The 15,609-nt window shown below is 36.6% G+C and overlaps 1 protein-coding gene across 1 annotated transcript in view; it reads right to left on the bottom strand.

Moving 5' to 3' along the window:
• C4H1orf87 (chromosome 4 C1orf87 homolog) overlaps window positions 1-15,609 on the bottom strand; it is a 117,787-nt gene that overhangs the window by 60,779 nt on the left and 41,399 nt on the right. Inside the window, 1 exon segment of the mRNA XM_053447840.1 lies at window positions 498-642. Within this exon segment, the coding sequence (XP_053303815.1) occupies window positions 498-642 (145 nt within the window).

Below are 15,609 nucleotides of genomic sequence, written 5' to 3'. Positions count from 1 at the left end.
TGGTAGCAGAGCACCCACTTGCAGGCCTGGCCTAGAACAGGGCAAGTTGGTAACACTGGAGGCAGATGTTCAGTCTGGGTGTATTCTTCAGTTTGCAGTGCCTCAGGACCTTTGCCTGTGGGAGAAGGAAAGAAGCAAATCATTTTAGACTGCATACTCTTGTTGGAAGGCTCCTTAAGTTATAGCACAGGTCTTCTGTAAATTATTTTTTTAATTAAAAGGGAATTTAGAATGCCACGTCTTAGAGACCCTTTGGATCTGGGAGGAAGAAGGTAGGAGAAAGATGGAGAAAGATGAGAAGTTCAGTTGAGAAATCGGAGCTTTGTCTTTGAGGTCACCAGAGAGCTTAGCTTCTTGAAGTTGATTGGACATAAGGCCTCTAATGTCCCCCAGTCCATCCTCTCAGAAGTTCTCATCTGCTCCACATTAGAATCTACAGGCATCAAATAATACCCTTCATTCACAATAGAAAACAAGTTCCATCTTAGTATAGGTACGACAGGTTGGGCAGAAATGTCCCTTGCCATTTGTTCCAAGGGCCAGTCTCTCATATTTCTTCTGGGGAAGCCATGGATATAGGATAGGGACTGGTCTCCAGTCGGTACTGAGCTGCAGTGGGCATTTGACTGGCTGGGAATCTTAAAGAAACAAAGACAAAGGTAGTAAGGTTCAGAAGGGGAGAGGAAAAGAGAAAGAGGAGAGAAGGGAGAATATGAGTGAGGAACCAATCTTTTATTTATTTATTTAAAGATTTTATTTATTTATTTGACAGACAGAGATCACAAGTAGGCAGAGAGACAGGCAGAGAGAGAGAAGGAAGCCGGCTCCCTGCCAAGCAGAGAGCCCAATGCAGGGCTCGATCTCAGGACCCTGGGATCATGACCTGAGCTGAAGGCAGAGGCTTTAACCTACTGAGCCACCCAGGTGCCCCAAATCTTTAAAACACATTCCCAGTTCCAAATAACTTCAACCCATATAGTCATTGAATCACTCAGTCCCCCCAAAAGAAAGCTTGCCTCAACATCGATCTCAGCATTATGCAATTAACATGTCTGACAAATATATTAACAATAAAATAATGCTGTTTCTTTTGTGCAAGAAAGAAGGTGTCTGTGTTAGACAAAGGAAAAGTAGGTCTAACATAAGGTATTCATAGACAAAAGTCAAGTTCTTATTAGAGATAAAGGTATCCTTAGGCTGTTTTATTTTTATTTATTTATTTCTTTTAAGTAGGCTCCAAGCCCAAAGTGGTGCTTGACCTTATAACCCTGAGATTAAGAGTTAAATGTTCTACTGACTGAGCCCACCAGGCACCCCCTTAGGCTGTTTTAATTAGCAGATTGAGGAAGGGCAGCAAAGGCAATTATAAGTTTTGTCAAGATTGGAATAGAAGAGATTAAAAAGCCCAGCATGTTTTATCCTAAGAGCAATGTTATTAAAGGTTACAATAGAATAAATGATGGAACAAAGGTCAAGGATGAAGTGTCATTCCCTCTTGCAATGGAGTATGGTATATTAATTGTTTTTTTTTTTTTTAATTTTCTAGATTTTATGATGTTTTGACATCTTGGGTATCCTTGCTGACTGGAAGAGATTGCCCTTCCCAGGGTTAATTAATTTCTCTCCAAGCAAATATTTCCCCTGCCCCAAATCAACCCAGTCCAGATACTAGACAGCTAGGGACAGCCCTTAGGCTTAAAGCCTGCTGGAATTATTCAGACTAGCCAGTTCTAAGCTGTTTACCCTACCCTGCCTTCCCTTTCCTGTGGAAACCTCAGTAAAGGCTATAGCCTGGGCTTTTGCCTCACTTCTGCCTCCTGACTGAGTGTGGCACTCCCCCATGTGATCCTGTGACGTCTCATGTCCCCTTTTTGTGGGAAATGTTACTAAACTATTCTTTCAAAAGCAGTTGTCACTATATCTGTTATCTTTTCATACCAGATAAAAAAACATCTTGGGTACAAATTGACACACATAGTTATTTTTAGTATCAGACAATTGAAAGGAGACAGTTACCAGAATGATTCACTGGAAACTCAACGTCTGTACTCAATTCATTGGCATGTTAAAAAACCTGTCAGTATGGATGAAAACCTACAGGAGCTTTATAGTCATGAAGCATTTTAAAGAAAAATCAAGAGGCTCTCTAGAGTGGGAGGAGTGAGCAGGAGTGGCGGAGAGTTCTAGAATAGACATAAAAATAACAAGACATTTATTGGACACATAATCTGTACAAGGCACAATATGGATGCTTTGTTTATGTCATTCCATTTAATCTTTACAACAAGCTCTCATCCATTTTGAGTTTACCTTTGTGTATGGTATGAGAATGGTCTCATACCATACACAATCTTGAGATTGTGGTCTTAAGAATCTTGAGAATGGTCAAGATTCTTTCTCCTGTATATGGCTGTCCATTTTCCCCAGCACCATTTGTTGAAGAGACTGTCGTTTTTCTACTGGATATTTTTTCCTGCTTTGTTGAAGATTAGTTGACCACTGAGTTGAGGGTCCATATCTGGGCTCTCTATTCTGTTCCATTGACCGATGAGTATGTTTTTGTGCCAGTACCTTGCTGTCTTGGTGATCATAGCATTGTAATACAGCTTGAAATCAGGCAATGCGATGCTGCAACTTTGTTTTTCTTTTTCAACTTTTCCTTGGCAATTTGGGATCTTTTCTGGTTCCATACAAATTTTAGGATTGTTTGTTCTAGCACTTTTTTGATTGAGATGGTGTTGAAATTATAAATTGCTCTGGGCAGCATAGACATTTTAACAATGTTTATTCTTCTGATCCATGAGCATAGAATGTTTTTCCACCTTTTCATGTCTTTTTAAATTTTTTTCATGAGTGTTTTATAGTTCCTAGAATATAGATCCTTCACCTCTTTGGTTAGGTTTATTCCAGGATATCTTATGGTTTTTGGTGCTATTATAAATGGAATCAATTCTCTAATTTCTCTTTCTATAGTTACATTGTTCGTGTATAAGAAAGCAACTGATTTCTGTGCATTGATTTTGTATCCTGCCACATTACTGAATTGCTGTATGAGTTCTACTAATTTGGGGATAGAGTCTTTTGGGTTTTCACATAAAGTATCATGTCCTCTGTGAAGAAAGAGAGTTTGAATTCTTCTTTGCCAATTTAAATGCCTTTTATTTCTTTTTGTTGTCTTACTTGGTGTTGCTAAGACTTCTAGTACTATGTTGAACAATAGTGGAGAGAGTGAGCATCCTGTCATGTTCCTGATCTCAAGGGAAAGGCTCTCAGCTTTTCCCTAAATGAGAATGATAGTCACTGTCAATTTTTCATAGATGGATTTTATGAAATTGAGTGTTCCCTCTATCCCTTATACTCTGAAGTGAGACAGGAATCCATCAAAATCCTAGAGGAGAACATAGGCAGTAAACTCTTCAACATTGGCCACAGCAACTTCTTTGAAGATATGTCTCCAAAGGCAAAGGAAACAAAAGTGAAATGAACTTTTGGGACTTCATCAAGATGAAAAGCTTCTGCACAGCAAAGGAAACAGTCAACAAAACAAAGGGGCAACCCATGGAATGGGAGAAGATATTTGCAAATGACATTACAGACAAAGGGCTGATATCCAGGATCTATAAAGAACTTATCAAACTCAACACACATAAAACAGATAACCATGTCAAAAAATGGGCAGAAGATATAAACAGACACTTCTCCAAAGAAGATATACAAGTGGCTAACAGACACATGAAAAAATGTTCATCATCATTAGCCATCAGGGAGATTCAAATCAAAACCACATTGAGATACCACCTTATACCAGTCAGAATGGCAAAGATTGACAAGGTAAGAAACAACAAGTGTTGGAGAGGATGTGGAGAAGGAGGAACCCTCTTACACTGTTGGTGGGAATGCAAGTTGGTACAGCTACTTTTGAAAACAGTGTGGAAGTTCCTCAAAAAATTAAAAATAGAGTAACCCTATGACCCAGCAATTGCATTACTGGGTATTTACCTCAAAGATACAGATGTAGTGAAAAGAAGGGCCACGTGCACCCCAATGTTCATATCAGCAATGTCCACAATAGCCAAACTGTGGAAAGAGCTTATATGCCCTTTAACAGATGAATGGGTAAAGAAGATGTGGTTCATCTATACAATGGAATATTACTCAGCCATCAGAAAGGATGAATACCCAACTTTTGGATCAACATGAATGGGACTAGAGGAAATTATGCTAAGTGAAATAAGTCAATCAGAGAAAGTAAATTATCATATGGTTTCACTTATTTGTGGAGCATAAGGAATAGCATAGAGGACATTAGGAGAAGGAAAGGGAAAAGCTAAGTGGGGGGAAATTGTAGTGGGAGATGAACCACGAGTGACTATGGACTCTGGGAAACAGAGTTTTAGAAGGGATGGGGGTGGGGGAATGGGCTAGCCCAGTGATGCACTGGGTATTATACACAAACAATGAATCGTGGAACACTACATCAAAAACTAATGATGTACTGTATGGTGACTAACATAATAAAAAAAATAAAGATGGGCTATGAAGTGGCTATGAGAACTTAGATAAAAGAATAAAATATTTTGTTTAAAAAAAATCCTTACAACAAGCCTATAAGGCAGGTAGTCTTAGTATCCTTTTATATTTCAGAAGTTAAGTAAGTTTATTAAATATAATTTAAGAAATATTTATGGCTTGCCTAACCTGGGCCAAGCCTGGTGATAGGCCCTACAGTGAACAAAACAGATTTGGCTCCTGCTCTCATGGAGCTTGTAGATGTGAGGGGACAGCAAGCACTCATGACAGCACCACATGGAGCGGTGAGGGTCACTGTCAGAACTGTCCACAGAACCACCTAATCTGGGCTTTGTGGCCCAGGTCTGGAGGCAATGACATTTATGTCTAGGCTTGAAAGATGAATTAGATTTGGATTTAAATAGGCTAACGAGTAGAGAGGAAGGAGAAGAGAAGAAGGAAGGGCCCAGGAAAAGGAAACTGGATATTGAAAACCTTAAAGGTACACACAGGCTTCTAAGAGAGAGAGGAATACTTCCAGAGCATAGTCTAAGTTTTGAAAAAGGCAAAAGATAAGGCTGCAGAGGGAGACAGGAGAATGGGGGTGAATTGCCTCAAGTCTGATTAGCCTCTGCTTTCTTCTGAGGGCACTGGGAGCCATGGATATGTTTTCAGTGGAGCTATTATTAGGTCATAGTTGTCCAAAACTTACCTCCTAGTAAATTTGCAGATGAGACTTGAACCCTGCTTTGTACCACTACCCCAGCATGAGAAAAGATTCAGCATTCTGTCCACAAGGCAGACTCATCTTTTAAATATCTGGCTAGCCATTTCAGGTGTTTCTTTTTCTTTTCTTTTTTCTTTTCTTTTCTTTTCTTTTTTCTTTTCTTTTCTTTTCTTTCTCTCTTTCTTTCTTCTTTTTTTAAAAGATTTTATTTATTTATTTGACAGACAGAGATCACAAGTAGGCAGAGAGGCAGGCAGAGAAATAGAGGGGGGAAGCAGGCTCCTGCTGAGCAGAGAGCCCGATGCAGGGCTCGATCCCAGGACCCTGAGATCATGACCTGAGCAGAAGGCAGAGGCTTACCCCCAATGAGCCACCCAGGTGCCCCATTAGGTGTTTCTTAGAACAATATGTTTCATTGGAAATTTTTTTTCAGTAATAGAAAACATTTCCATTTTCAGCCACATATAAATATTTTTCCGTCTCTGAGAATTGATACACTTCTACACTGCAGTATTCTGAAGGACCATGTATCAATACTTCATCAAGCCCATGGAGTCAAGGTGTCCCTTTTTTCATTTAAACACCAAAGCTTACTGAGGACCTTTGTTTTCAGCACTACGAGTACAAGTGAGCAAGGCAGGTAGAATTCCTGCCCTCATTGATCTTTCAGCCCAAGTATCATGGAATAAATTTTATGGCCTCTCCTATGGAAAGAGGAATATACATTCTACTCCCAGTACTGCTGTGAGCAATGAGTATTATAATGTGTTTTAAACACTTTGTGAATTCCAGAACTTTGGTATTTGCTGTCTATCTCCCTGCGATAGAGTGTGAGCTCTGGGTGGACCAGAACTGTCTTGTGTCCTGCTGACTCCCAGCATTTAAGATTGGAAGACCAAATAGAGAAACATGGTGTCAGAGTGGCGATGATGGCTTGTTCAGGCCCCAGATATGTGGGAATTTACATTTCTCTCTTCACTGACATCAATCACGCTGGACGGCTGTTTCTCAAAACAATGTATCCACAAAGTGTCAAAATAGATAAAATGGAAAATGTTGACTAAGAATCACCTTGTTTCTGACTTTAGGAATTAGCAGAGTATCTATAAAATCTCCAGTACTATAAATTTCTGTCATTTGCTTTACTTTGAATCACAAAACAGTGTTTGTGGATGACATGATAGCCTGAAATGAGTTTGGGGCATAATACTAGTTTTGTGATAGTTACCTAGAGGAATTGTTACAAAAGGAGCACAGAAATCTAGCACAGATTTAGTGTATCTTCTTGGGGTGTTGGAAACTTCAAGTTTTTTTTTTTTAAGATCACTAATAAATTATTTTAAGGTGGTTGTATTGTGCAGTCCATGAACACTTTCCTCCAAGACAAGTGACACAACAAATTATCTTAATATTGCACAATGCATGGCTGGGGCTTGTGAGAAAATCCGCAGAGACAGCATCAAATGCAGATTTGAAAATTTCTGTTTCTTCAACATTTTAGACCAAGGTGTTGACGTGTTCTAGAAAGCTGTTAAATGGCTCAAAAAGGGATGCTAGTGATAATAAATACAACCACAAGAAAGATGCATATAAAAAACTTAATAAGATTTCTCAAGAAATGTAGAATTGAAAAAAAAGCAGTATTTCCAAATTAATAGATTTAAGATATGATGTTAATATATTCCATAAACCAATACAATATTAGAATTAATCATTTGACTGTTTTGTTTATGTTTGTAAAAATTTATATTTTCTTTACATTTTAACTTGTGATTATGGAAAACTTCAAACATAGGCACATGTGTCCAGGATAGGATAAGGGAACTCCATATACTCATCTCCAAGCTGTAATTATCAGCTGACATTCTGGTTTTATTTATACCCACATCACCTGCCACCAGAAATGAAGGAAACCACAGATGGTGTATTACTTCATCCACATCTTTTTCAGCATGCCTCTATAAAGCAGTGGTCTTCAAAGTGATGTCCTTGGGCTAGAAGCCTCAGCACCCCCTAGAAATGTGTTAGGAATGTGAATACTTGAGACCCAGCCCAAAGCTATCAAATGAGAATTTCTGGGTTTGGGGTCCCAAAATCTGTGTTTTAGTAAGCCCTCCAGTACTTGTAATGCATGCTAAAGTTTGAGAACCATTGCCTTAAGGATAACTACTCTTTGAAAATATAACCATGATAACATTATAATACTTTAAAAAATGGTAATCCCTTGGGGCGCCTGGGATTTAGGCGACTTAATCCTTAGGTGACTGCCTTGGGCTCAGGTCATGATCCCAGGTTCCTGGGATGGAGCCCTGCATTGGGCTCCCTGCTCAGCAGGAAGCCTGCTTCTCCCTCTCCCACTCCCCCTGCTTGTGTTCCCTCCCTCACTGTATCCCTCTCTGTCAAATAAATAAATAAAATCTTAAAAAAAAATGGTAATCACTTAACATCATCTAATATCCAGGCAATTATTCAAAAGCTCCCAATTATCTGATAAATCTTATTTTTACAGTTTGTTTATTCAAAACAGGAACCAATAAGATCCATATATTGCCTTTGACTTAAATCTTTTACACCTTTTAAGAATTCTACTTCTTCCTTTACCCCCTGCCCCTTTGTGTGCAGTTTTCCCCCTTGCAATTTATTGTGTTGCAATAAATTCCCCCTTGCAATTTAGCTGTGTTGTCTGCCCTATAAAATTTTCCATGGTCTGGATTTTGTTGCTTGTATTGTTATGTTGTTCAACAAACTTTCACATTATTTATTATAAAATAATAGCCAGAACCAGGGTCTTGATCTTCTTCAAGTTCAATTGCTTTAAGTAAGATCTTTACATAGCTGGTACATTGCCCCATGTGAACAAATGCTGTCAGGTTGTCTTTCTTTTCATAGGTGCTGATTACTCATTGCTTTAGTCCATTTTTTTTTAATTTTTATTTTTTTCATTAGCGTTTTGGAAATGATATTTTTATCCTATTATAAGTCTTCCTTTATTAATGGATTAATCGAAATACTATTCTACAGAGAAACTGCCCTCATTAACTATTATCTAAAATACAGTTTGTATAGAAAAGGAAAACAATAAATGCTCCTTTGATTGAACAGTTTTAAAAGTAGTTTTTTCCCTAGTATTCTTCAGAGGTGACCAATAAGCTTTTGTTATTTTCTTTTTTTAAGAATCACTATAAAGTTAGAGATTTAAATATATATATAATGTGTTTAAATCACTATAATTGTATGTATTGTTTTACTGATAGCCAAAATATAAGTGGTTTGAGTTTTTTGTTTGTTTGTTTGTTTGTAGTGAGAGCCATTTTAAATTAGATTCCAAATCTTTTTTTTTTTTTTTTTTTGACAAAAAGTGGTGTGGGTTATCTTCACTGATTTTGGTATAAATAGATGTTCCAGGCTCAAAGCTGGGATCAGCCTTCAGAATTTACCAAACATGATGCAGGTGCTCGAGTACTTATTGTTATAGGGTTGGTCATTGTTTCTGTGTTTTTTCCAGTGAACAAAGTTAGGAAATCTATTTTCTTAAAAGGAGTTCATACTGATATTCCCAATTCAAATGTTAGGACTTAGGGGTTTTATAAAAGCTCATCAGTACTATATCTATATTTCATTTCTCCTACACTAGAAATCCCAAATCTAAAACCACCAATATAATGACTCACTTACTTTATTCTACAATACATACACACAATAACAATGTCAACATAATGGTTACTGAAAACACTTGGAGACAGTTTTTCAAAAAATATTTTCCTCAGGGTATACATCCCATTAGAGACACACAGTGAAGTCATTATGTTTTAAAATCATTTTGGGGTGCCTGAGTGGTTCAGTTCCTTAAGGCTCTGACTCTTCATTTCGGCTCTGGTCATGATCTCAGGGCTGTAAGATCAGAGTTGTGAGATAAGAGCCCTGAGTAAGGCTCTACGCTCAGCGGGGAGTCCCTCACTCTCTCCCTTTGACCCTCCTCTGGCTCACGTGCATGCTCTCTCTTAAATAAATAAATACCTCTTTTAAAAAATCATTTACAATAGTTTCATTCTCTTTGGTTTTATTTCCAGTGAGTATATAGGTCCATGTGGTACCCAGCCTCCAGGGTGGCTCTAAGTAGTCCCTGCCTCCTAGGGCTCATGGTCTTGTGTGGTCCTTCCCCCACCACATCTCCTGAGGATTATCTCTGTAACCAGTAGAATACTGGAGCATCACGTGTCACTTCTGAGATTAGGTTATTACAGACATTGGGCTAACTGCTATGGTTGGGTGCACACATTCTCTCTATCTTCCTTTCCAGCATAACTCATCTCTGGGATGCCAGATACCATGTCTTGAGTAGCCCTATGGAGAGGCCCCAGTACAAAAAAGACTGTTATCTCTGGCAACAGTTAGCAAGGAGCTGAGGCCTCTATCAATAGCCACTCAAATAAGCGGAGAAGTGTATCTTCTCGTCCCTGGTCCAGCCTTCAGGGGACTGTATTCCTGGCCAACATTTGGAGTGAAATTTCAGGGGAGACCTTGAGCTAGAAGCACTCATTTAAGCTGATCCTGGATTCTTGTCCCTCAGATATAGTGCAAGATGATACATGGTTATTATATTGATTTATGGAGCTATGTTTTGGGACAATTTGTTATTCAGCAATAGATAACTAACAGAGACTTATTTTGTTTTTTATTTTTAGGAATTGGTTTTTTAATTTTCTTATTTGTTTTAGATTTATGTGAAATATTTATGTGATTCCAAAGCCAAATCTATAAAAATGAATAATTCAGAGATGAGTTGTTTCTGTTTTTGATCCTTTCAACATTTTCCCTTTATCTCCAAGTGATAACCACTTTAAAAATCCTTTTTATTAATTACTTCATTTTGAAAAACATAAGCAATAGATAGAGGATAGATAGACAATAGACAGACAGACAGATAGATAATAGATAGATACCTCGAAGCATAGTCTATGTATTTTTCTTCACCTTGCTTTCACTTAGTTAATGCTGTATCTAGCAAGATTACTCCATACAATGATACACAGTGATATTCATATACTGTCAAACTGTTTCTTTGTGATATTCTTCATTCCTTCTTACAGTTTTAAAGGTTTTATAATACTCTGTGTGGATGTGGATGTACTGTAATTTATTCAACCAATCCCTTATGGATGAGAATTTAGGTCTTTATAGTTTTGTTTTTTTTTTTTTTGTAGCAAGTAATGTTACAATGAATACTTTCTGCATAAATCTTTTCTACATTTTTTCCAGTGTATCCTTGGGATAGATTTCTGAAAGTGAGATTTTTCATGTCAATAAATAAATGCATATGTAGTTTTGCTAATTATTGCCAAATTTCCTGCCAAAGCGGTTTTCTACTTTAAACTTCTTCTACCTTCCAACAAAGTATGTTGTCAATTTTCTGGATTTTGGCCAACATAATTGTGAGAAATTATATCTCAGGGTGGTGTTAATTTATGTTCCTTTTATTAAGAGCAATGCTATATTTTTTGATATGCTTAAGGACCATGTACATTTATCTTGCTGTGAACCGTCCATATGTTTTGCCCATTTTTCTAATAGTTTACTGTCATTTTTTCTTTTTTTTTTGATAGAAGATGCTATATGTTAGGGATATATTTATGATATAAATTGCAGATTTTTTCTTCAGTTTGTCAGGTATGTATGTATACTTTGTACACAATGGTTCTGGCCACATATGGCTAGTCAAAATTATCACATTTTTTTTCTTATTGTATCTGCATTTTGAGTCACAGTTGAGAAATTTCCTCTTATCTTTGATTACAGAGGAAATCATCCATTTTCTTGTACTATTGTGTAAATTTATTTTTTAATATTTCAGCCTCTGGTCCATTTGGAATATATCCCAGTACATATCATATATATGTACAATATATGAGAGGCCCAATTTAAAATTTTCTCTGTGGCTATCCAATAATCCCAGTATTTTTTATTAAAAAGTCCATCTTTTCTCTACTAATTTGCAATATCCTCTTTATTATATACAAAACTGTAATATGCCATTGAGTCTGTTTGTTGATATTTCTTTTCAATTCCGTTAGTCTCCTATCTATCCCTGGGCCAAGATCATTTTCTTTTAGATATAGAGATTTTGTATTTTGTATTTGATAAGGCTAGCCCTATACCCATTATTCTTCTATTCCTGACTCTTCTTTCCTGACTGCTATTTCAAATTAACATTTAATCAATTTGACTAGTTCCAAAAGAAAATGAAACAAAAATCTAGTGCCATTTTTATTGGAATCACATTAAATTTATAAATTACCTTAGGGAGGATGGATAATTTTAACTTTTTTAAAGATTTTTTTTTATTGTGGTAAAATATACATAACATAAAATCATAAAAATATGTATATACAAAAATATGTATAAAAATATACATATCTGAGAGTGCTGTTCATTGGGATTAAGTACATTCCTATTGTCCAGCCACCCCCCACTATACATCTCCATGGCTCTTTTCATCACACAAAACTGAATATCTATACCCATTCAACAATAACTACCTATTCCCTCCTTCCCCAAGTCCCTGGCAGCCACTATTCTACTTTCTGTAGCTAGGATTTGACTACTCTTAGTATCTTTTGTAAGTGGAATTACATAGTGTTTGCCTCTTTGGGACAGGCCTACTGTCCTCAAGGTTCATCCATTTCATAACATGTGTCAGAGTTTCCTTCCTTTGTAAGGCTGGATAACATTCCATCATGTGCCTATACCCCAGATTTTGCTTACCTATTTACCTTTGATGAATACTTGGGTGGCTTCCCCATTTTAGCTACTGTGAATAATGCTACTAAGCACATGGATATGTAACCCTCCTTTCAATTCTTTTGAGTAGATGAGATGGATGATATGGTAATTCTGTTTTTAATTTTTAAAATTTTTTTGAGAAGCCACCATACTGTTTTCCACAACAGTTATACCACTTTACGTTTCCACCAAGAATGCACAAAGTTTCCAATGAATCCATATCCCGGCTAACATTTGTTGTTTTCTGTTTTTTTTGTCTTCTACGTTTGTAGCTATCCTAATGGGTGTGAAGTGGTATCTCATTGTAGTTTTGATTTGCATTGCCCTAATTAGTGATGTTGAATATCTTTCCATGTGCTTACTGTCCATTTTTAAATCTTCTTTAAAGAAATGTCTATTCAGGTCCTTGCTGATTTCTGAATCAGATTGCTTCTTTTTGGGTAGTTGAGCTTTGGAGTTCTCCATGTATTCTGAATAGTAATCTCACATCAGATATGGGATTTGCCAGTACTTTCTTCCAACATGTGGATTGCCTTTTTACAATCAACTGTGTATTGTGGTACACACTTTTTTAAAAAATAAATTTGCATAAAACCCAATTTGTCAATTTTTTATTTTGATGCCTATGCTTTTGGGGTCATAGCCAAGAAATCACTGTCAGGTCCAATCTGAAGATTTTGTCTTCAATCTGAAGATATTTCTTCTAAGAGTTTTATCATTTTACATCTTATATTTTAAGTCACGGATCCATTTTCAGTTAATTTTTGTATTTGGTATTAGATAAGGGTCCAACTGCAAACTTTGTATATGGACATCCAGTTTTTCCAGTGCCATTTCTTGAAAAGACCATCTTTTCCCCATTGAATCATCTTGGTACCCTTGTTAAAAAAAAATCATTTGACCATGTATATGAGGATTTATTATGGACCCTATCTAATCTCTTGGTCTCTATATCTGTCTTTATGTCAGTACCATAATGGTTTTTATTATTGTACCTTTGTAGTACCTTCTTTTTCAGATTAACTTTGGATCTTCAGGGTCCCTTGAGATTCCATATGAATTTTAGGATGGGTTTATATTTCTTCAAAAAGAAGTCATTGGAATTATGATAGAGATTGATGATGTAAACTTTTTTCAGTATAAGAACATACTATATCTTTCCATTGTTCAAATCTACTCTTGTGTCTTTTAGGAGAGGTTTTTTTTTTTTTTTCTCATTAAGTTTTGGACATTTCTTGTTATGTTTGACTATGCATTTGATTTATTTACTTTTTTAGTTAATTGAATTATGCTTTGTCATTATAAATGCTGCCTTCTATCTTTTGTCCTAACTAGTTTTTGTTTATATATGTGAGGGACACTGATTTGTATATGTTGATGATATAATCTTGTTTTTGCCAAATTCTCTTAGTGTTTTAGTAGTTTCTTCATAATCTGTTTTGAAATTTTATATTTATAATCTTACTATCTGAAAATAGTTTTTCCTCTTCCCTTCTAATTATTATGCCTATAATTGCTTTCTTTTGTTTAATTACTTTGGCCAATACTTCCAACATAATATTAAAAACCAGTGGAAATAACAGATATCCTTGACTTCTTCCAGACTCCAATGTGAAAGCCTCTAGGGTTTGTCAATTAAATAGAATATTGGCTTTGGGTTAATATATAGAGAGAACCATTTTGGAAACAAAAGTGAAGAAGAAAATTCTTATTTTCAGGGAATTTACAGATTTGTGGAAGGAGACAAGGAAGCCTTTTTTTTTTTAAATTTATAAAGACCTATTCACTTATTTACAAGTATTTGCAAGAAGTTTTACCATAAATTATGTGTTATGAGAAGCATTATAGTGTAATGCATACATTTTTTTAAAAAGATTCATTTATTTACTTGAGAGAGAGAGAATGTGATTGGGGGAGGGGTATTGGGAGAGGGAGAGAGAGGGCATCCTTATGCAGCCTTCCCAGCTGAGCACAGAGCCTGATGCAGGGGCTTGATCCTAGGACCCTGATATCATGACCTGATTTGAAGCCAAGAAACTGTTGCTTGACTGACTGAGCCACCCAGGTGCCCCAATGCACACATTTTTCTAAATATTGCCCTTAAGGGTGGTAAAAATTGTTTCTTTAGGGCAAATATTTCTAAAATATTACAGTGGTTTCTAGTGCTTCAAAGTTCAACTCTACTCAACAAAATAGTGTTTCTTGGTATTTAATGCCTCTCTCTTTAGGAAGAGTTTTCCTTTTCTCCTAAGGGGTGTGGTCCAATAATGAAAAAGAGATTGGGAAACTTGGGTATGGTGGATCCAGACAACTTAGGTTCACATCCTAGACCCACCAATATTTGACTGGTTGTATGAGCATTGGCAAATTTCTTAATGTCACTGTATCTCAGTTTTCTCACCTATAAAATGCAGATATTAGCCCCTACTTCACACCATTGCTTTTGAATTTTTTAATTCATTTTTGAGCACAATTGACACACAATGTTATATTAGAAGAAACGACCCATTTTAATAGTATAGCAACAATTGCTGTAAGGGAATGTACAGACTGATTTATAATTACCTTATGAAAAACACTTATTTTGGCAATTGGACAATGATGCTTCTTGGTAGAGCTGATATCTAAATTGAGCCCCTAGTATAATTAGGAGTTAAATGAAGATGAAGGGAAATTTTCATACTAAAGGAATAGCATTGGCAAAGCCTAGAAGTTAAAATGGAACAGAACTCTATTGGGGAAATGGAGGTTGTTTAGGGAAGGGTGGGTAAGGGGAGAAGTAGAGAGTGGATAGAAGTGAGCTGGAATGGCGGTCAAGGAATTTGCATTTTATACTAGGGCAAAGAGTATTAAATAATGGTTTTAAGTGTTTTAAGTAGTGGCCACATTTGAGTAATTTTGATGTTCCTCCTAAAAGAGGCAGAATATATATATCCTTACCTGAGTGGTGTTGTGCTTTGCCATGTGGCTTGCCTTGGCCAATGGGATGGATGTTAGTGGACATGACATAAGCAAAGACTTAAAACGTACTTGTGGTTGAGTCTGTCCTCTTGAAATGTTTCCATTACCATAAGAAGAACTTGCTTTGAGGAGTCCCCTGGATTCAGAACAATAAGGAAAACACAGAGCAGACTTGAACCAAATCTACCATTTGGAACCAAGCCTAGAAAAATCTAATATATATAAGAAAAGCAAAAGCTATCTTAGCTCATATTTGGAACTGGGAGCACAAATGATTATTGTTATAAGCCACTCACTGAGTGCTAGGGTGATTTGTTGCACTGTAGTAGTAATAGCTGACCAGTACAGAGAGGGAAGCAGAGAAAAGGACAGTCAGTTTGAAGATAATTAAAATCATCTTGCTGAAGTAGTATGGTGGTTTGACTAGGATGACGGCAGATGAAGCAGAAGTAAGAAGGTATTTTGAGAGGTATAGGGGGCAGAATTTGAAGGGCTCATTGATATTTGACTCAGGGAGAAGGAAGAGGAAACCATGCCCAGGGTTCTTGCTGGTATAATTGGGAGAGTTCTGAAACTGTTCTGAGAGCCACAGACCACAGAAAAAGAACAAGTTAAAAAGTTCTGTTTTGAAC

The sequence above is a fragment of the Lutra lutra genome, chromosome 4 (assembly GCF_902655055.1).
Source record: "Lutra lutra chromosome 4, mLutLut1.2, whole genome shotgun sequence".
Taxonomy (NCBI): Eukaryota; Metazoa; Chordata; class Mammalia; order Carnivora; family Mustelidae; genus Lutra; species Lutra lutra.
The sequence above is the reverse complement of the archived record's forward strand: the minus strand, read 5'-3'. Positions and strand labels throughout refer to the sequence as shown.